This window comes from Macaca thibetana, chromosome 14, assembly GCF_024542745.1.
Source record: "Macaca thibetana thibetana isolate TM-01 chromosome 14, ASM2454274v1, whole genome shotgun sequence".
NCBI classification, from domain to species: Eukaryota; Metazoa; Chordata; class Mammalia; order Primates; family Cercopithecidae; genus Macaca; species Macaca thibetana.
The window spans coordinates 33591341-33614791 of NC_065591.1; the positions used below are offsets into that span (position 1 = coordinate 33591341).

The 23451-nt window shown below is 31.7% G+C and overlaps 1 protein-coding gene across 3 annotated transcripts in view; it reads right to left on the minus strand.

The window, feature by feature from the left end:
- ELP4 (elongator acetyltransferase complex subunit 4) overlaps positions 1-23451 on the minus strand; it is a 253060-nt gene that overhangs the window by 126555 nt on the left and 103054 nt on the right. For all 3 annotated transcript variants that reach the window (XM_050759052.1, XM_050759053.1, XM_050759054.1), the window contains exons 6-8: positions 21308-21392; positions 16127-16315; positions 616-724 (exon numbers count right to left, since the gene is read on the minus strand). In XM_050759052.1, coding sequence (XP_050615009.1) covers positions 616-724; positions 16127-16315; positions 21308-21392 — 383 coding nt within the window. The remainder of the gene's footprint in view (positions 1-615; positions 725-16126; positions 16316-21307; positions 21393-23451) is intronic.

A 23451-nucleotide genomic window follows, 5' to 3' on the forward strand; every position in this document is an offset into this window, starting at 1 on the left:
TTAAAAAGAATCCCCAAATTAACCAAATGACTACAATATTACTAAAAGTAAAAAAAAAAAAGTAGAAAGTCTGATGAATTCACCTGTGTTTATTTCAAGGTGGCAATATTTTATAATTCATAACTCAAACTAACAAGAAAATGAGTAAACAGAGAAAAGTTCAAATATAATGAAAGATCTTCTCTTTCTGAAAATGTAATTGACTAGGAATCTGTAAATATAATCCAGTATGTATCTTATTATACGGCTACGCTTTGTAAAGTATAAACTGCTTTAGAAAACTGTCATTATTAGAATACGGTATTTATTTCAAACATGGCTAGTAAGTGTGACTGATTACACGGCTACCCTAAGACACTAGGACAACAAAATATACAACTGATTCAGCCATGCCTTAATACTTGGGTTTGACTCCTTTCAGTTATTATAGTCTATAGTCTTAATGTAGTTGGGTAATAAGCTGCCATGGAAGACTGGACAGGAATGGAAAACATTTAATAGGTGTATTGTAAAATTTATACTCCTTGACTGTATACATTTGGACTGAACAGGATGCTTCCAGGTAACCTAAAAGCAGCCTGCTCATGCTCTTCTCATTATGAAGGTTCTACTTACCATGATAATCCTTATACAATGGATTAGTTTCTCTCTCAGAACCAATAAATGATTCCAGACCAATTACTATATCTGACAAGTTTGTGACACGGGCAATAATGGCTTTATTCTGCAAAACATGGAAACAAAACAGTAACGTTAAATGTTATGTTAATAATATAATATCTGTAAAATATCACTATGCCATCTCATGAAAAACTGTAGTAGAGATAGACTATCAACAGAGAAATACCTTAAAAGTTAAAGCTACTATAGGCAGAAAACTGGATGGAAATATGCCCTTAACTGAAAATGCTGGCCCATGTAGTCACGCTATTCTAATTTGAAGAACTGAAGGGAAAACATAAATTGGTAGAAGATATAAATTGATTAGTTCTGGTAGAGAACATAAATTGATTATTTTTCACTTGTATTAGGGAACAGGACTACCTTTATTCTCATACATGATTATTTTTCAAATTACTTCATTCAATGCCCATTGGAAAATCTGTCAGACAGCAGGATTAAAAAGCAGTAGATGGTACAGCATAAAGTATAGGGCAAGAGTCTCACTGTCGTCTGTCAGCTGGGACAAGGTCCCAGCCCTGTAACAGCTGAGGTCCTCTGTGACATATTAGAAACAGGGAAAGGACCAGCTAAGAGACTGCAACATGGCTAGCTATGGAGTCTTCTGTTTTCTCTTTCCAGATGCTGCCACTTGGCTCTGGGATAATAATAAAGGGAAAGAAAAGATGGTAGATGACTAACATTTAGACCAGTAGCCTATCCTTTATTTGTCGACACAATCTGAGATGAACTGAAATACTGCTAAATACATTTTAATAAATGTCACATTTTGCCAGATCAAAACAATAGGTTAATATGTTTACAAACATAGTATGTCCAGTTATTAAGTAGTAAAAGTTCTAAAATACTGAGAATCTCCTGGCTATAAAAATATAATAATCAAATATCTGGTAGGGATTTTTTTTTAATTCTTTAATTACTGGAAATCGAGTATTCCTTTTAGCCCCTGACAGAGTGGTAGATCAGAAAACTGTGATTATATGCTATGATGTCTTAGACAATTTTTTGCTTAGCAGATCTAGATAAGTTGAAATTTTTTTTTGTAAAATTTTGCAATTTTGAAACTCTCGTTTTATACAATGGTAATGCTCACCAGTTTAAAACTAATCTTTGAAGAAGAGAATGGGAAATACAAAACAGTCAAGAAAATTTATCAGCCTGCTATATCCCCTGTTAGAAAGAGGTCAAATATAAGAGGAGATTTTCATTTTCTGGAAACATGATTACAACTGAGCTTACTAATATTCTTGCTTCTTAAGTCCCTTTACAAAGATGGCATAAGAATGGAAAATTAAAGAGGGCTGGTCAATGTTACCTGACTTGGTATTATGAAACACATAGTAGCCTGTGTCACCAAACATTCTGTTGAAATGACTGGTTAACTCACACCTAGGGCAGTATTTGAAACTCCTTCATAAGTTGGAATGTGTGTTATATAAAGAATGTTTCCGCATTATATAAAGAATGTTTCAGCCTTTGGATCAGTGTTGTTAAAAAGAATTAGTAAAAATAATTATTCTTAATTGTCTTTAATATGTTCAATCACATGGGCACACTAAGTATAGAAAAACATAATTTGGAAATGCCTATTTTTTCTAAGGCAATTTTTCATTCAATGGGGAGAAAATAATCCAGATTGATTCCTTACTTTCAGTTCTGTGCCACAGGGGATGGTCCTACTCCAGGAATAACAGGGGCTTCAGAGGCCATAAACATGTTCCTCTCAATATTTCTTTAGCCAAAGACCATTATATCAAACTCATCCAGGTTGGGTTTCAGCCAGTTATTCTTCACCCAAACAAAAATGTCTGCCAGACATTCCAACAGCTGGGATACAGTTCACAATGAGTCAACTTGAAAATGATTCATTGTGCTGAGTATTGAACAATGTTGGGGTGGGGGTGGGGTGTGGCTGGGTTGATAGTAAAGGGTGAGAACAAGTGGGAGATGAAGAATAACCATGTGGTTCCCCCATTAAGAAGAATCATGGATAATAACCAGCAGGCTCTTATCATTTCATTTTTAGGATAAACTCAACTGGGAAGAGTACTCCTGTCATGGACCCTCAGATGAACAGGCATTTATAAAGGCTACTGACAATATTTCTTAATCAAAAGGTCAGATTTCCTTTTATCTATAAATAAAAGACTAAGCCTTTGTATCTAAATATCTGAATCTAAAATGATACAAGTTAATTTTTGTTAGAACTCATCTATTCAAGATTTAAGTGATATAAACTAGGACTTTCTCAATTATATGAATAATAGAAATTACAAGGTTTAAAGATGAGATAAATTTCCATTCTGAGAGTACATAAGCAAGGTACTGTGTATTTAAATTGTCAACCTGACATTTGCTTATTTCAAAGAGGATTTGCTTCTTTCATTTAATCTTAACATTTACTAATAAACCATTTTATATCCTATTATGTTTATCAACTTCATAAGTCTTTTAAAGGTAGTTTGTGGGAGACTTAAAAAAATCAGTTATCCACTTCAAAAGGGAAAACTAGTGAATTCTAAGTAAAAAATATGTACAGCCTAGATTTCAAAATTTTCCAGAAACTCATTCATGTATTTCATTTATTTCTGAGTTTCACAGGTTTGCATCATAGTTATTAATCATAAACTAAAGTCTATTGAAAAAACTTTCATAGAATAAGAATAACTTCTAATCATACTATTACCACAAAATTAGTTATATAGTTTCACAGTGATCTTACTGCTTTCTGCACGTTTATTTTGCAAAATTGTTTGCATAATGTGGCAGACCAGATTAATTGTGAAAGTTGTGGGGATATCTGAAAAACACTTATAGAATAAAAAGCAAAGGAAATTATATAAGAATAACATCTAAGGTTCTGACTGAGAAAATGTTTATATTTACTATAAACTTATTCAACCTCCTAGTTATGTGTAGGAGCATAAAAGACATTTGGGCTTATAAACTTACATGTGTTTTAAAAAGTTAAAAAAATTGTTACAGATTACTTCTGCACCTCCAAGCTTCATAACCAATATGATCTATTGATGTAATCTTACCTTAAAACCATTCTTGTCAAAAGGTCTTTCAAATAATAATATTAATACTAAACAGTCTTTTAGATAAAAGCAGGTGAATTTACTTAGAAGAATCTAAAATTAACAGCTTAAAAAACCCATAAAAACATAATAATCACAATTCACTTTAGCAGGAATACACTATGGATAATAAATTGTCATAATATAACCAGCAGTGTTCAGAAAGCTTTAGCATAATGATCTGAGGACAGGCCTTGAATCTGGGAACATCCACATTCTCATCTTGACAGATTTGAAGTGTTTTTATGTTATTAGCCAAGATGTAAAACCCCTTTGGTCTTCGGTATATTAATAGATAGAAATGGACAAGTAGAGGTATTCGTACATCAATTACTTAAATTTGAACATAATCTTTGCATTAATTTTGAAGTTGTTACAATACAGTTTCCAATATGGAACATTTCAGTAAGGACATTCAGAATTCACCAATCTGGGTAAATTAATGCTTATGGTGTATGTATGGTATAATGACATCACCCAAGTATGTACAATGATATTGCCCCCCTCCTCCTTGCCCATCTGGATGTGAAAATGTAGGATGGCTCAAAAATCCTTCTTATCCTAGACAAATCTCCCTGTGCTCCTGGGTGAAAGTTGTCAGCTCTGGACAGTAGCCAAGACATGACTAGGAGGGAAGCCAGAAGAGAGGAAAGCCAGTGTCCAGGAGTTTTAAGAGTTTGCTGGCAATCTCAAATAGCATTGTATTAAGTTACATAAAGAGCTCTTAAAGTTTTCTGTTGCAACATAATTTAATTAATCATTTAAATTTAAAATTCGTCAAATGGTGTTGCAAATAAGCAAAGCAAATCAGATTGTCCAGTCTTCTACCTTTGTATTTCAATTTTAATTTCAAAAAAAACCTTCAGAGCATTTGTTTTGACTGTTTTCTGTTTGGTTTCATAAAATGTTTCTTGTTTGCCATTATAGAATGGTAATACATTTTTTATTAGGATACAACGAATCTGTTAAATGGATTTTAAATTAAGGAAGATTACTTTAATGCTCCCTTTCAATTCAAAGTTCTTAAAGTCAAAACTATGAATTTTGTTAAGAGATAAAAATTTAATCACTGCCATTTAAAGCTCCCACAATTTTCTAATAAAAATAGTTCAGATACCTATTTAGAGTTACCAAGTAACAATCAGAATACCTTAAACCCTCAATATTTCTTTATTTTCCCAGACCTAATTATCTCAACAATATAAAAGATGTAATTTGTACCAATACAAATATATTTCCAGAAGAAATTTTAGTAAGAGGATTAAGAAGTGATTAACCAATAACTTAATTATCAAGAAGCTTGAAAGGAATAAACCAATCAACATAAAGCATTTATGCAACGCCTCAAGTAAGAGCAAGTTCTTCAGTTACTCTATACTATTTAAGAAAGACAGCAAAAATAATATGAAAGGAAGAGCTCTCATTTGAGTATGGCACAAATATCAGATTTGGGGCTATAATAGCCTGAAAGCACTATTAAGTTAATGTTAAAGACTTAGAGAAATATTTAAGTTACTTTATGTTTGACCATAATACATGATGTAGTGGGTGTGTGTTGGGAGAGAGCGGGGAGGGGAATCCCCACAATAAAAGCAAGTATGTCATAATCAACAGCTCAATTTATAACAACATTTTCTGAAAAATGACGTGCATAGAACACAAATATAGTAGAACTTAAGACCTTTCTTTGTTACATAATCCAAAAAATAAGCTAGGATCCAAGGATAAATCTGGGGATATTTAATGAGACATTTATTTTTCCATGCTTATTAGGTTTTCCATTCCACAGAAATCAAGACTATGAAATAATAAAATCATTTATACTACATTTATAACTTTTTACAAACTTGCCCCACTTCCTCCAGAATTGTCACTTGCTTCTGTGGATTATATTTTCATTTTATTAAAAATATTTGATAGTGGGAAAATAATTCTGTTCATAATTATGAGATTTAGAATATTTGTAATAAACTGATGAAGGTATTAGATTATATCTTTCCAGATTTAACACTGAACTTAAAGTAAAGGTTAATTTTAGAATACAGAGGAACTTTTGTAAATTAAAAAAATTCTAAATGTAACATTCTCTGCCTAGCATCACATAGTAATATTCACATAGGAAAATTGTAAAACAAACATATTTTGGTTCTTTATCCTAAAGCTCAAAACATATCCATGAAGGGGCTAGTGGCAAATACTCCTAACCTCGATGGTGAAAAAAATTGCTAAGATATCAAAATTTACTAAGAATAGATAATAGAGCCACAACTCTTTGTGCTTTCTACATGGTCAAATATTCAATATTCTAAATTTTGATTTGAAAATGGTGGTTCTTTATAATTGAGACTTTTAAAAGAACACATCGTTTTACTTTCATAAATATTGTTTATAATATATTTACACTGGCTTCAAATATTCAAATAAACATACTTTGCAGAACATTTATTTATATTAATTTTGTTTCTTTTTCAGTAAGTTATTCTATAAAACATTAAAAAAACTTACATATTCTGAAGTCTCAGAAATGGGATGAACAAAATACTGAAATGAACAGGCTGGACAGAATAACAGTATAATATTCAAAATTAATTATAGGCATTTTTCTTAACTATACGTCTAGTTTCATATTAAGAAATCTACCCACAGAAAAATTTGTGTTTCATGATTAAAAATGTTTTATGGGAAACTTCCTAAATCAGAAATCTTTTTTTAGTACTTTAATACTTGAAACCCTAAAATGCAATTCACAGATGTCCAAAAGCTCACGCCCTGCCTGGAAAAACAATTGCTAATATCCAAATATCAAACAGAGCATCCAGATGATGTTTGTGATGCAGTAGCAGGTTAAAGATACTAAAGTTTAAAATCAGCTTAGAATAATCCCATATTGAATACAAAATTATAGCCTGTCATCAGGAGCAGGTTGACAGAGCCAGGTCCAGATGGGAGACTGGCTGGGAAAAAGGCTGAGGCAGGTGGGAAAATGATGGGAACCTGACGGAAGACAGGACTACTCCCTCTGCTGGCAAGGTCCTCACCTGCTTGAATTTTTAACAAATGACTAGCTTTTCTTTAATTATTTAAGATATTATCAATAAATTATGTAAGGTGCCCCCCTTTCAGTCTGCACACTTTCAAACTCAGGGTGTCTTATTTTCACTAGATCAATTTTGCAAAAATATAAGGATCCAATGTTTCACCAGGAGGTCGAATTATTTATCTTGTAATTTAAGTGCACCATAAACATAAAATATAGCATTATTTTTATAATATAAGGCCTTTAAAAATTAGGAATGCCTGTGAATTATGTTTGTTGGTATATATACTTTCTTGAAGAAAAAAAATTCTTGGGCTACAGACTTCACAATCTCTTTCTCAGGCTCTGCATAATGCCCGTAATGAAATAATATAGAAATGAACCATATAAATCAACTATACAGGGAACAAGGAAACAGCATGTCACAGCAAAACAGCATAGATGTACAGCGCCAAACCTATCTGATAATCTAATGATCTGAGTTTACAGATATTATGTACTAATATGTAAGAAATTAAGAACTAATGTTTACACAAAAAATTTGCTAAATTTTACAGAAAAATTATTCAATATTTGATTTTCAATGTAAGTTAATAGCTGCAGCAAAAACATTTAGTAAAAATCTGTGCTAAGATTTTGGCCTACAACCAGAAGCTCCCAGAACAGGAGGGATCAGCTTTTTCACCCACTGTTCTCATCTGAATCCTGGCTTAAAAGCTATTCCAGCTCCCAGCTTTCCAGAAGGCTCCATCCCAGGAATCCTTGCCTGCCATTTGGTTTGCTGATTTTAATCTCTCAGGACTTTCTTACAGTGGCTCTACTATGCTGAACTGGCACTTGCTTCTAGAAGTGAGTTATTATTAAACCTGTAGGTCAATTGTGGCACTAACAACTCTTTGGAAGCTTTCAGCCACAGTGTACAATTTGCTAGTCTAATTAAATATTAATTCTAAGTGTTACATTTTGTGGCTAAGAGCTTTTATTTTCTATCATCAGTCTGGAAGAAAAAGAGGTTACAAGGCTAATTTAATCTCTCTCCTGTCCTTCCCAACATTAAAGATTAACTACATAGGGTGCGAAAACATTATTAAAGAAGCAAGAACTCTTCATATAGCAATAATAATGTAATTAATAGCAAAGGGCTAAAACGTAACACTAGGACATAATATCTCACCTGGTACTTAAACAGCTTTAAATTATAATTGTTTACAAGCATGTTTGGTCTCAACATTAAGAAATAAGTATCAGTTATTTCTGATGACGTTAATCTTTCTTTAAGGGAAAGCATGCATCCAAGTATATAAATAGGAAAAACTCAAAACTCATGTTTTCTCACAGGTATTTTTCAGATAGCTTACAATGCCAAAGAAAAAAAGTTTAGTAATTTTATTTGTAAAATAAATGAAAAATTGAATAAAGTTGTACTTGTTTTCTATACACAAAAAGTGATATAGAAGATAGTTTATGATAAAAATAATGTAAAAGATCATTTTCCCTCTTTTTCTCCTACCATATTCATGTAGCTTGAACACACAGGGCCCCCCACTCCCCCTTCTGCTCCCAGAACAGTTGTGTCCATCCTTGGACACTGGGCATTATAAAGACGATGCAGTCCAGTAGCCAAAGATTCCATATGTCCAAACAGATGACTCAATCGCCATACCGTGATGAGACATTTCACTATTTATATCATTGATACATTTGAAAAGTTTGGCCCTAAATAGCCCTTTAGCTAATAACTACTACCATTATAGGAACTACAGAATGAACAACAATATGAACAAGAACATCACAAAGCTATTTTAGAGAAACCAAAAATATTTTAAACCAATTTTTTTTTTTTTATGGCTTACTGAACATGCTTTGGTTAGATTAAGTGTAATGAAAGGTTTCTGAATCGTACTTCTGTTTTAAAGATGAAAATGAACCCTACTGACAATTTAAAATATATCCTGTTCTTATTCAATATGCATATTTACAAGAAGACAAAGTTATACATATACTACTATGCTCAATATAGGCAGAACTTTATAGACAATTTAGAGTTTGTGTATTAGAGTTTATTTGTATAAAAAGTTTCAATCATCCTTGTCCAAAAAAGTAAATTAAATATATATGTATAATGCATACAAGCTATGATGTGATTTTAAAAATTAACCAGTTATCAGCATGTGTAGTCTGAAACAGAAAAAAAAAGCTGGAGCTATAAGAATTCAAAGTCTATGGTAGAAGGATTGAAATACAGTTAGACTATTTGTTATTTTAAAGAAAAACAGATTCTGTTTACAACTTACTATACTGACACAAAGTCACTGGAATTTGATAAATATGATATAAAACTGAAACGGGTATACTATAATTTAGTTCATTTTAAAAACTGCTTCTTTTAAAACTCTTAAATATGTAAATTTCTTATAATCAATTTCAGACTAGTTAAGAAGATCTGAAAACATTAAAGGCAGATTCTCAGTTGAGAATATCCTGATTAAGAATTCATAAAAAAATGACACACTGAATATCTGGCTTTATCCTTTAGTAACTGTAGCTATGATCAAGAGATTAATCTGTAATTTTCATCCTTAAATATTCTTCTTAATAAAGTGCATTTAAAAAGATCATTTGAAATAAAGTTATATGACTGAAGGTGGTGTTATGTTCATATCAACAATTAGATAAAAAATATTTTCCAAAATTTTATAGCTGTAAACTCACAAAAGTATATTTTTCTTCACCATGCAATTATTCTTAGTTCTTGTTTTAAGAATAAAAGATTTCACACTGAGACAAATTCACAAGGCCACTGGAGTCCACATTTCATAATCCCGTATTAGTGGTTAGTTCTAAAGCGGTCCATTGCTTGACTTAGAGTTTAGCTGCTAAAATACTCAGCATGAACAAAAGTTTATGGATGTGAAAAGGTTTGCTCTGAATTTCTCTATATAGAAACATACTGTATCATTCACTTCAGTGGGTTCAAAGCTCTAATACATTAATGTTATAGAAGATTAATTTGAAAACACATCAATTAAAATAATACACTAAATAAAATATCATTCATTTTTCAACAGACATATTTTAACGAGGCCCTTTCTCCCTCCTTTTCATCAGGAAATGAATTTTCCTTGGTATAAGTTAACATGCTAGTAATAGTTTCTTCAACGAGATAGCTGGGAAAAAATTCTACAGATCAAATTATTACAAAACACTGGGTATGTGATAAAAATTGAATAAGGCTATTAATTCACCAAGCGCCAATGATGACAAATGAAAATATGCTATAGGGTAGTTTCAAATCTGAAATTTGATTGAATAAAGTAAAGCTAAATAGTTTGCCAACTACTGTTCTCTAGACAAGTACATTAAACTCTGGCAATACTTAAAATTATTATACAATGAAAAAACATAATGATATATTCTATGATCCAGAATGTCAAAGGAGTTTTCATTCTTGCATTATTGTACTTCGGGAGAGGTTTATCAAGTTGTTGTTTATATTTAAAAATTCCTTAAAAGTGTAGACTATGACAGCTTGAATAAAGACTAACAATAATAAGTAAATTTTCTTTTTGAAAATTGCTGTGAGAACAGTATAAGATAACTTTCTCCATTTCTAATTTTAATTAGTTTAAGTGTTTACATGTTTAGTTTAAGTGTTGTAATTTAATCTAGTTTAATTAGTTTAAGTGTTTCAATATTTATTTCCTGACAATTTTAAGTAAAAATGCCTTAAAAAATACAAATCAAAAACAACTTGCCACAGATTATACTTAAAAATGCATAAACTAGGGGAAATTTATTTTCTTTTCACTTCATTAATAAAATCATCATAAGGCACAAAACTAAGTTTCTATTTCCAAAAAGAATAAATGTTATTGGTCACTATTTTCTTCAAGCATGCAACTGTTACTGGGAATTGAAAATAAAATTAATTATTTTCAAAAGCCACAAAATGTTTGCATAATTTGGAGGTGGGTGACAAATTTTGCTAGTGGTAAGCCAATTCCCATTTATAGACCAACAAATTACTGTTTCATATCTTGCTAGATATGGAAGTCAAACAGTATCCTATTGTAATTGCTTTAAAGCTACCACTTTGCAAAAGAAAAAGATAACTCATTAAAAAGTTTCAAAGGGTACAAAAACATTTCTGTTTTTAACAGTAAAAGGGGGACAAAGCAGCAGAATGTTGAATGTAGCTGAAATATAATAACCTTTAACATGGGTATTTACACCAAAGTTTTTAAAAGTTGCAATATTCTCACAATTACAATAATATGTGGGAAGAGTTTAAAGATAGTGTTTTAGTTCCTTTTCTTAGATGTAACCTTTTCTCTTTTTTTTTCTTTCAATCCACCACAACCTCCTTCACTCAACAACAGAGTTTTGAACAGTTGAGTTGTGAGAATGTGAGCAGCTGCTGTTATTATAACTAAAGGTCTGTCTACTGCTTGAGTCTGAGAGACCACATGTTCGGCTGTCCTCTCATCTTGCCATCCTCACCAATTAACTATTAACATGGAGGGCTGTACACATGCTCTTGGGGGCTCTTTAACAGGCTTCTTGGCGAGTGGAACAACTACACAGCAGGGATCTGGGAACTGAGTAATGCCGGAATATAGGGGAGCCATCCGTAGTTCTGCTCCTTCTAATGACACTTTACTCCATAGTTCAGCATGTAACAAAGTCTGTATTTAACTTAGCCATTTTCACACACAGTTTTAGTTCAACGTCTTTGGGCAGACACTAAAACTATATTCTAGCAAGAGACAGTATGAGTAATAATATTACTTCACAGGGAAAATTGTTTAAGATTATACATATATATACACTTAAGACATTCATAATATATTTGTTGAACAATTTTAGTGTTTTCTTAACAGATATTTAGAATTTATTTTTATATACTTGTTCCAAAGTATGCTTGCCATTTTTTTTTCTGTGGCATTAAAGAAAATAATCTTTAACCTGAAGGAAATAAAAAATGTCAAGTTCAAAGTTGTGGGACTGAACATAAAACATTTCAAAGGCAAATTAAAAAATAATTATTGTTCATTCTACTTGCAAAAGTCTTATTATAACAATAAGTTAAAATCAGTTTTGAATCTATGTCATTATTTTCCCTATTTTAACTTTTCCCTCTCTTTGCAATTTCCGTAACTATGTGTTCCTTCCCTACAATGAAATTAAACATGGGAAGCATGCCAAAAGTATAATAAAGGGTAACTAATCATTACTATACAAGTCTGACAGAATGCTAATAACTAAAGTAAGAACACCGACTGGCTGGTTTAACAATTCAAGAAATAAGGATATTTTATACAAAATACCTTTAATCTAATGTTAATTTATATAATGCACTCAAAGGTACCACAATTTTATTATCTATACATGCCAACTATATGTATGATAAAATTTTCAAGGATATCCAACCACATTTCTATTTCTGCCCAAAACCACTCTACTACCACACCCAAGCTCAAGTATCAATAAACTCACATATACTACTTTTCTGTTCCATCCTATCTTTTATATTGTTGAAAAAGTTCCATGAGAATAGAAACCTTGTTTGTCTTGTTAGCTACTGTATCCCTATAGGTGCCTAGAACAGTGCCTGCATTGTTAAATAAGTGTATAAGTTAAATTACCCACAGTTATTCAATCACCATTTAAACCCTAACTTACAATCTCCAGAGGTGGCACTGGTCATAGTGGACAGGAAGCTGATGTATGATGTTTAAAGAGTCTTGTTTCAAGATAGTGATGCTACTAATATTTGGATGGCCAACTGACTTTATTTATGCCTCCTGGTTTGTCTCAGGCCTAACCTGTGAGAAGATCCTGTCAGTGTCTTCCATAAAAAGAGGCGGCAGGAGATTTCTATTGCTTTGATAGACTTTTATACCTTATTTTTTGTAGCCTTATCTCTGTTCAAATCCTCAATTTTGGAGATCTGTTTAAGTAATAATAGTGAAGATGACAACTGCTAACATATATTGAATGCCTACTATGTGCCAGCACTGTTTAAGTACATGTTATTACTAATCCTCTTAACTGGATACTTTTTGCTCCATTTTCACAGGTGAAGCTGAGGCTGAAAAAATTAAGACTTGACTAAGACTATGAAACTAGTTGGATCTATCTGCCTCTAAGATCTCAGGCTCTTTCTATCATTGAATGCTACTTTGTGCACAGTTTGTTTCTAAATTTCGACTCTAGTATCTCTGTGGAACAATTAGCATAGCACAGTGGTTAAGATTATGGTAATAGGAGGTAGACTACTTAAGTCTAAATTCTGCCACTCATTAGCTGTGTGATCTTGGGAAAAGATAATGACAGTACCAACCATATGGGGTTATTATGAGAATTAAATGAGTTAAGATTTGAAAAGCATTTTGGACTGCAACTGGCCCATAGTAATCACCATGTAACTTTTTATTAAATAAACTCACAGTGCCCTGGTTATATGTATTCATACATCTTTGATTACCTTTCCAAGCATACTGCTTGCAATTCTTATTCTCTTTCCTTAGCCAAAGACTGATTTTCCTTGACAGACTTTAAAAGTTATTAAAAGTTTTACCTATTTATATAATGATGTATTGGAAGAAGTATATGTTTTATATTTTCTCCTAAACATTTTCATATAAAAACAAATATATGGTCAGATATCATGTTCAAAGAGCAAGGGAAAATTTATTTGTTTTTTATAACTCAATTGGTATTAGGGCTAGAAGACTACTATATGGTAACTTTGCAAAAACTGTCTAGGAATGAGAGATTGAAAATTGGGAAAATTTTAGAAGGCTGTGCAGTTTTTTTTTAAAAAAAGACATTCTCTGTTTTGAGGAATATGTCTTAATTCTTTGTCACACTATATAACTTTATACTCATTACCAAAATCTGACCCTATATTTTGCTATGTCTATTTCAAAGGAGTCTCTTTACTGCTATGTTAAGAAGCATAAATTTAATCTATCTTCCAGTTATACAGGGGCTTAAATATATCTGTAAAGTATCAAAGTTAAAATATTGTTTCAGGTTCAAACATCGAGATCACTACATCATTCACTCATTATTTAATCAGTGGTCTAGATAGGCTGACTTGAGGTCATCTGATAGTATCTGCTGTTCCCTTAAATGAGGGTACAGGATTCACTGTCACAGACATCCACAATGGGAATCTCTTCCTTAAGTGATAAAGATGATCACCAACAAAATGGCTTTAAAAAACTGTTTTCCTTTTCCTTCTTTCCGTTTTCTCACAGAGGCCCCATTGGAATAAAATTTAAAGTTACATATATACACATATTTTTTTCATAATTGTTTTTCTTTGCTTTGCAATTATGCAAAAGGAAGCATATTTATCTTTTTCTCTCTTGTCTAGAATGGAACTCTTTGTTTAATCTTTTATATGTACTAATTTATCAAATACTTTACACTAATAATTTTCTTTTAAAAATGTAGAATAATTACAATATTAGCCAATAACTTTTTTTTCCTAATAGAAACTTAGTGTCATCAAAGGTAGTTAATAATTCAGGACACATAGGATACAGTGTGACAGAGGGGAAGGAGTTTAAATTTTTGAGTTAACCAGATTTTAGCTTGAATACCAGCTTAAAATGTACAACAGATATGGGATATTGGATAATCATTTAACTTTAGTTTAGTTGCCTTTGCAATTGAAATCACAGCTATCTTGCAGGGTTTTTGTGATGATTAGTGAAGCCATATAATCTAATGCTGAGGATGATAAGGTTTGAAGTCAGGTAAGGACACTGGCCTGCTACTTATTAACTGGGTGACCCTATGGAAACAGAGGTAAAACAACCTGTTTCACAGGGTAGCACTGAAGATTCAAGGACCTAATGCTTGTAAAGTGCTTGGGATGTAGCACATGGCTAATAAATAGTTGTAGTAATAGCATAGTAGTAGTAGTATAAGTAGTAGTATTTTCATCAGTATCTGATAAGTCTGTTTCATGTTTATTTATCATAAAAAGCTCACCATGTCTAACCAAACTATTATTTGAGTACTAACTTTATGATAACTTATTAACAACGGAAGCAATACAAGTATGTGTACAATGTCTAGCATGATTAGAGAAAGGAGTTTCCTTATGATATGTCTGCAATTTTAAGCTAATGATAATAATTTAGGTCCAGACACAATGTATAAAAAGTCCTTCAAGGAAGACTGAGTTATCCTCTGCTGACCATTATAAATAAATAAATTCTACTGGCCAAGTAGACCAAATTCACTGCTTTTAAAATTTAATTTAATTTTTTGTAGAAATGGGGACTTGCTGTTACACAGGCTGAACTTCTTGCCTCAACTGATCCTTCTGCCTCAGCCTCCCAAAGTGCTGGGATTATAGGTGTGAGGCACTGCATCTAGCTAAATTCACTTTTCATTTGTCACACTTTTCAGTCATATTTGCTATATATGCTGTATATAATGAATGTAACTAAATGTCATTTTAATACATTTGCTATTTGCAGGTAGGGTCTAGGTATATTGGAACAGAGACACCAAGATTACGTAACTTTATAATAAAGATTCAAAATTCATTTAATTAACATTTACTGATTATCTAGAAAAAGCCTAGGTACTGTGTTAAGAATTTTAAAACCACGTTTAATATTATGTTATTACCATAAAGCCTATAAAGAAACGTATAAATATCTGGCCCTCCGTCTATGGAGACTACAATGTAGTAGATATATAAGATCATATGAAATCACATGCCTGAGGCAGACAGTATGTACTTAAGTAAACGATACTGATATTAACATATACTTTACATAAAATATTAATTAAAGAAAGAAACTAAAAGCTGTTTCAGAACATGAACTAAAACTGGAAAAAATTCAAATGGAAATACATTGATTCATTAGTAAAAGAAAAAACTATAAAATGTTTAGAAGAAAACATAAGAAAAAGACGTTGGAGAGGGCAAAGACTGTAAAGATTGGAGGTGTGAGGGAGGTAAACCACTAACCACTAAAAAATTTATAAATTGAACTTCATCAATATTGAAAACTTTAGCTCTTCAAAAGACATTGTTAAGAAAATAGAAAAAGCAAGTCATAGATAGGAGGAAAATTATTACCAAGTTGTAGCTAAAATATCAAGGAACTTTACAAATTGATAATGAGACTATCAATAAAAAATGGACAAAAGACAAACAAAAGAAGATATGCAAATGGCCAGAAAGCACATGAAAAGATGGTCAACATCATGAGTTATCATGGAAATGCAAATTTAAACCACGATGTCATACTATATCACCATGAGTTATGAAAAAATAGTTCTGGAAAGTTCTTACCTGGATCAGATGTGTTGGCATTGTGATGATGCAGGCTGAAAGAGAGGTTCTCAGAAGACCACGGAGAACATAGAGGAACTTGGTAAGGCTGTGACTGTTGCTACCATTTTCTGCACAGCAAATATCATCTCCCCATAAAGGTGAGCCAAGATTCTGAATTCCTATTCTTAAAACGTTTCTTTGTTTTTTCTAAAAGAAAGTGGGAAAAAAGCAAACATATAAAGTTTTGTTAATCAATAGAATACTACTTTTATCTGTCAGTTCTTATCTTTATAACATCAGGGAGATAATGTCAATAGATGTGTTAAAAATTTTTATGTACTATTAGTACATTAAGCAATATAAATGAAACTGTTTTGATCACAAGATTATAAAAAATAACATTTTTTTAACTTTTGAAAAATCTGAACAGTATCATACACCTTAAGCTTTAAATTGTATCTAAATTTTAACAGCCACAACTCTAAGAATTATACTTCATGCACTTAAAATATTTAATAAAACAGATAATAATGAAATATTAACTAGAATGCTTGCAAACCCCTTGTCAGTATTAGAAAATTCTGTCTTTCAGTAAACTATAAATTGTACAATATTTCTCATTTAATTTTATCCTACCTACTGCCTGATCTTTTCTTTGAAAAAAACTTTAAAGATACATGACTTTTTGGTTTTATATTTTACATTTGCCTCTGGTTTTTCTTCTTGAAGCTGCTCTTAAAATAATAATTTAAGTTCAACACTTTTCATAAAATTTAACAGGTGAACATTTAGAACTTGAGCCTACCTACATTAAGGTCACAATAAGTGACTATATTTCTTGGGAAAAGAACATTTAAAAACTATTAATGAAACTGTGAATAAATCACTGTGAATAAACGTTTAACAACAGATGTGTTTATAATAAATTCTATTGTTTGGGTTATTCTAACTAAGTAAATGTTTTGTAAATACTTTCCTTAAAAATTCAGCAAAATTTCTGATCAAAGGAAGAACGCGTTAACAAAACCTGGCATGTGCAAATAATTGAAAATTCATTATTAGAATTGATGGGAAAAGGAAGATGGCTCTAACTTTTCATGGCTTTAACATAATTTGGAATGCGTGCTGCTTTATATGTGATTCCTGATGAAACAAATTCCTAAAATGTATCACTTGCTATTGCTATAAAATACCCTGATAAAATTTGTTAACCAACTAGTTATTGTCCAACACAATATATCTATTTCCCTGATATTACAAATGAAACTGAATTTGTGTATTCCTTTTTCAAGCAGAATTTATTGATCATGGAAAGTAAGAAAAATGAATAAAACATTGAAATGTTAGAAGACAAAAGTCTAAAGGAACATAAGCTAGTAAATGAATAAGAGAGAATTATAGTCAGGACTGTGTAACTAAGTAGATGGATGATTCCGGACAAGACACACACATTACTTAGGACTTCATTTTCTCTTTCTTTCTTTTCTTTTTTTTTGAGATAGTGTCTTTCTCTGTTACCCAGAGTGCAGTGGCCTTACTATAGCTCAGGGTAGTCTCGAACTCCTGGGCTCAAGTGATCTTCCCACTACCGCCTCCAGAGTAGCTGGGACTAGGGGCATGTGCCACCAGATCTAGCTAATTTTTCTTTTATTTTTTTTGGCAGAGACAGGGTCTTGCTATGTTGCCTAGGCTGACCTTGAACTCCTGGACTAAGCAATCCTCCTGCCTCCGCCTCCCAAAGTATTTGGCTTACAGGTGTTAGACACTGCATCCAGCCAGTTTTTTTCATTTTAAAATTAAAAGGAGAGGCCAGGCGCTGTGGTTCACACCTGTAATCCCAGCACATTGGGAGGCTGAGGAGGGCAGATCACCTAACGTCAAGAATTTGAGACCAGTCTGGCCAACATAGTGAAACCCTGTCTCTACTAAAAATACAAACATTAGTCAGGTGTGGTGGTGTGCACCTCTATTCCCAGCTATTTGGGAGGCTGAAGGCAGGAGAATTGCTTGAACCTGGGAGGCGGAGGTTGCAGGGAGCTGAGATTGCATCACTGTACTCCAGCCTGGGTGACGGAGTGAGATTCCATTAAAAAAAAATTAAAAGGAGAGAAGATAATATTGTTGCTCTATGATTCAATACAACTGAAGGGATACAATGGCCTGGATAAGACTATAAGAATGAAATTACAAAAAAAAGGATTTTAGAATAAGCGTATTAGAAAAAAACTTCCTGACTCTAAGGACCTAAAATATGATCGCACTATGTAGGCAGTTGGTTCAATATTTTAAATGATTGTGTTAGACTTATGATAGACAACCACCTAAGACACCCTATGTTATCATCCTCAATGGTCCACAAAAATTGTTTTCTTTTTATTTCTGCATTAGTTGAATGAAATGAAGTAATGAGATGTACCAGGGCTTAGGTTAGAAGTATAAATACATTTCTGGTGAATTAGTGTAAGATATCTGTAAAATATGATGGGTTATTCTTTTTTCTTTATTATTTAAAACCTCAGAATTTAAGTAAAATGGCAAGAATGTAAAGTTCATTTTGCTATCTCTAAATTTGTTATCTCATGATAATAAACAAGTTAAGATTCCCAACAGAAAAAGCATTCTAGAAAAAGGGAGAGAAACATACAAAAAAAAAAAAAAATCTAGATATTAGAATGAAACATGAAGGTAAAACGAGAGCAGGATAATATCGTTTTCTCTGTCAACATTTCAGAAACGAAAGATCAACAGTATTTTAACCCAGGGTCTCATTACCTATTATTGTATTAAAAAGTACCAGATAAAAGTTTATAACAAAAATGCTGTTAGGCATGAAATTAGGAAAACTACAGAGGTTTAATGATTCTGACAGATACACTAATATATGTATATCAAGTGAATGAAAATATTAAGCCAAAAAATGAATGAGGGATAAGATATTTAAGTGAGGTTGGTACCCAGCACAACAGAATATAATTGAGCATAATACTTCATTTATATTTTAAAAAATATAATGGTAATTGCAAAAACAAAGGCTGAATTATAAATCTCTTGTGTCCTTTAGGATATACAATTCCTTTGCTATGCCATATAATAATGGGGCATACTGTGTGGCATAAGATTTAACCTTGAACCTTGTCAGCTGTACAATAAATAGTTTTATTCCTATGAGAACATCCAAAATATTTAATCTGGTATTCTAAGTAAAATCCATGTCAAATTTCATTTTTATCATATATTTCTAAGATATTTAAAAATAACAACTTAAATGAAATTATGAGCACAATTTGTAAATGTCTGCACTCTAATTATTTTTATAGATTAGCTACACTACTTTACTTACTACCAAGGCTAATTATAAGGTAGTATACAATATTCTGTATTTCTATATGTTGTCTCAAATTAGTTGTTTATTTGAAAACATAATGTTTGAAAAAGATAAAACTTTTAAAACATAAGATTTATTTCAATGTCAGAACATTATTCTTGACTTAGGAATAATATTTTTTGAAGTAGTGCCTTGTAGGTGTATTTCTGTGGCTTCTAGAACTCATCTAAAGTTTCTGAGACAGATACACAGACTAACAAGTAATTTAGCAAACACTACAATTAATTTAAAGAAGAAAATTCATTATATTTTAGTTGCAATAAAATTGTAAGTATAATTCTATAATAATGTATTGGTATTGGTATATTTTAATTTAAAAACAGTTTTGGTATTCACCATATGAATGTCTACCTGAATGCTGTTTAATCTTCATAAAAGTCAGTAATTATAGAATTTCTGGTTCAGAAAGCCAAACCAGCTCCAGTTTGTTGTCTATCAATTTTTGTGGGGAAAAAAAAATTGTTTCTTGAAAATAGTGGTGTTTTCACAGTCGAATAAACAACTAAGAGAACAAATGTTTTATTCTATTCCTATACTAGCTTACTTAGTAAGGATTTTTAAGATGTATCTCTGTGTGTGTGTGTGTATTCCTTTTGCTATTACCTTTGCTTTTGGGATTCTATAAAATTTCTTACTCTCAGAAGATATGTCATCATCCTGCAAGAGCAGCAGCTCTGCACACTGTACCATAGGAACTGTTATGACATGCCTGTTTCCATAGTTACCACAGCAAGTCGGGAGAGGTGTCTGTCAGGGACCAATTTACCTCTCCAGACAAGCACTGGCACCAAAGAAAAGACACAGTACCCACCAATATTAGGTAGGGCCAAAAATGGAGCAACACTGAGCAAAATAAAATTGTATTAAATACTAAAGGCTGTCACAAAAATTATGACATACATGAAAAGCCACCTATAAATAAATGTCTGTACTTTATCATACACACATAAGTATTTTCAACCTGCAATTAAACTGGCAATCAAAGCAAATTGAAAAATAATTTATTTTGCATGGAAAAACTGTTAAATATAATAATAAAGTTTACAAGAATATTTAAAAATCCATGAATTAAGCACAAATGTAGCTGATGATGTCAAAAATAAGACTTTCAGTTTCTCTGTCTTCAATAAAATAATGGTGCTTTAGAAAGACTTCTGCTAAAATAATACAAATGTAATGCAAATCATTTAGTAGCAAAAGCAATTAAAATCACTGTGGAAGAATTCTGAAAGGCATGATATGTAGAAATAAAATCTTTCACATTTTGTTTAAGTTAAACTAACCAGAACATCTTTATTAGTGGAAATTTGGAGGAAGTTTTAAAAATTAGAGCTACAGAGAAATTGTCGTTATAAGATACTCAATATGGCAAATAACGTATTTTTTAATTCAATAAAACAAAGCATAATGTAATAAAATCTTAAGACAATTCTTACTCATAAGGTAATTTGAAATTAAGGTCGAATGACAGAAACAGGAACAATTTAAATAGAAAAGTACAAACCTTGCAGATTTAAAAGTAATTTTCAAAATGCAGCTACTTAATCCTAAATGCTACAAATGCATATTTAAAAATGATGTTGATAAAGCATGTGTATGTCTTATGTGCCTCCACTGAGAACTTAGCTGAAACTCTAAATACACAGTAATAGTCAAACTAAAGCTGCTTGTGCTCTGCTTATTTACATGTACTGTGCTTGAAAACAGCTTGTTCACTCTGTATTATTCTAAAACTTCTGGGTTGCCACCCCTAAAGAATTTGAAAACAGCATTATATAAATAATTATATAAAGGCTTTGAAGCTATTTTAATACCTGAGCATTGGATCCATCAAATCCTTCCTTGGAAATGATGTTCTGGATAAACTGAAGTAGCTTTATGTAGCCAGGGGTCAAAGAACTGTTGGTAAAAGAAGTGGTTCAAATACATAAATGGGTTATTAGACAGAAGTACAAAATCTATGCTAAAACATTAAGTAAATAATTAAAAGGCATACATTTATTAGATTACTTAAGAATGTCAAAATAGTATTATATAATCCTAAAATATAAAGTCAGTACATACAAGGAATAAGTTACAATGCTCTATAATAACTTGCTCAGTGTTCCTGACATCATGGGGAGATAAAAACCTGTGGAGACTAAGATGACTTAATTATGTCAGGCTTAGTTACCTCCAAGAAAATTAATGATTTAATGAAGCAACCTAAAAGATGAAGCCACTATAGATTTTCAGGAGTAATCATACATAATTAACACATAGTTAATGAACTGCTATGCCAAGTACACCTGAATCAATGTCCTGATCACCTGAGCTTCCATCTTCCATCAAAGTTAATTTTCTTAGAACTTCTAAAATAATAGTAATTTTAAAAGTTGATTTTTTTCAGACACATGAAGAAAAGTGAGTATAATCTTCACTTCCTTTGTTAAAAGAAGGCAATAAATGGATGAATTTAAGAAGAAAACCAAATTTATTTCCCATATAAATACTAGCATTAATGTTATTGTTTTAAAATATTTTACAAATGCTACGAAATATCTCAAAGAATCTTTAGTAAGCATGAGGAAAATCTGCTTTACATTATCTGAAGTTAAGATTCTGCATAATGGACAATCTGTGTGCTATGACTGAACATTAATGTCATGATAATGTCATGAGCATAGCAATTCCATAGACATTGAAGTGCCTAATGTTGTAAAAGCTGTGGGTGACCTTAAAATTACACAAGTATTTGCTTTACTGTGATCCTAAGTAAACAATCACATAGGCAGAAGAAATATCCTAAAGAAAGAATGAAATCTAATTTGAAGCATGAATGCAGCAGTAAAGAATATAAAATGTTAGGAAATATAGCAGACTCCTTAGTGTGCAAAATCAATGGTAGGTGGTTCAGGAAAAATATCTGTACATCTCTGTAAACATGTAATTGAACAGCCACAATAAACCCAAAAGTGTCTATCTTGCAAAAACAAAACAAACAAAAAAAATGCTGTTGTGTACAAAACAAATACAGCTCCAGATAATGAAGAATTTGGTAGTTTGGCTATTTCTCATACAGTTATTTCTCCATTTTCAGTGAAAATGCTGTAGATTACATAGATATATTTTTTTTCACGAGTGTGGAAATATGTGTAAAAATAATATTCTGTAAGGGCAATTTTATGACTATTTCATATCTTAACACACATTTGTCCCAGCTAGATCAACCTTTCAGAACACAGTGCTGCTGTCTGAATGCAGTAGATTCAATTCTAATCTGGATCCATTTGCTTTGCACAAGGGGTAAAATCTGCAAGCTTTCAGATTATGAAATGAATTCCAGCCAACCATCTGATGAATGTCACTATGGGTTATAGGAGAGTGGATCAAAAATATAGCCAATGCATTTTAATCCACTAATAATAATTCTACCCCAAACCATTATTATTTCATATAGTAATAATAGGGGATCATGCAATATTCATCTTTCTGTGTTGGGCTTATTTCATTTACCACAATGTCCTTCTTATTTCATTTACCATAATGTCCTTCTGTTTCATCCATGTTGTCACAAATGACAAGATTTCTGTTTGAAGGCTAAAAGTCCATTGTGTGTGTGTAGACCACATTTTCTTTATTCATTTATCCCTTGATGAACACTTATGTTGATTCCATATGTTGATTATTGTGAATAATGGTACAGTAAACATGGGAGTGTAAATATGTCTTCAACATACTGATTTTATTTCCTTTACATATACAGTCATGCGCTGCATAGGGACGTTTTGGTCAATGATGGACCACGTATACAATGATTGTCCCATAAGATTAGAATAGAATTGAAAAATTCCCATCATCTAGTGATGTTGTAGCCATATTACTCACATGTTTATGGTGATGCTGGTATAAACAAACTTGTCCTAAAAAGTACAGCACATATAATTATGTATGGTACATAATAATAACAAATGACAAT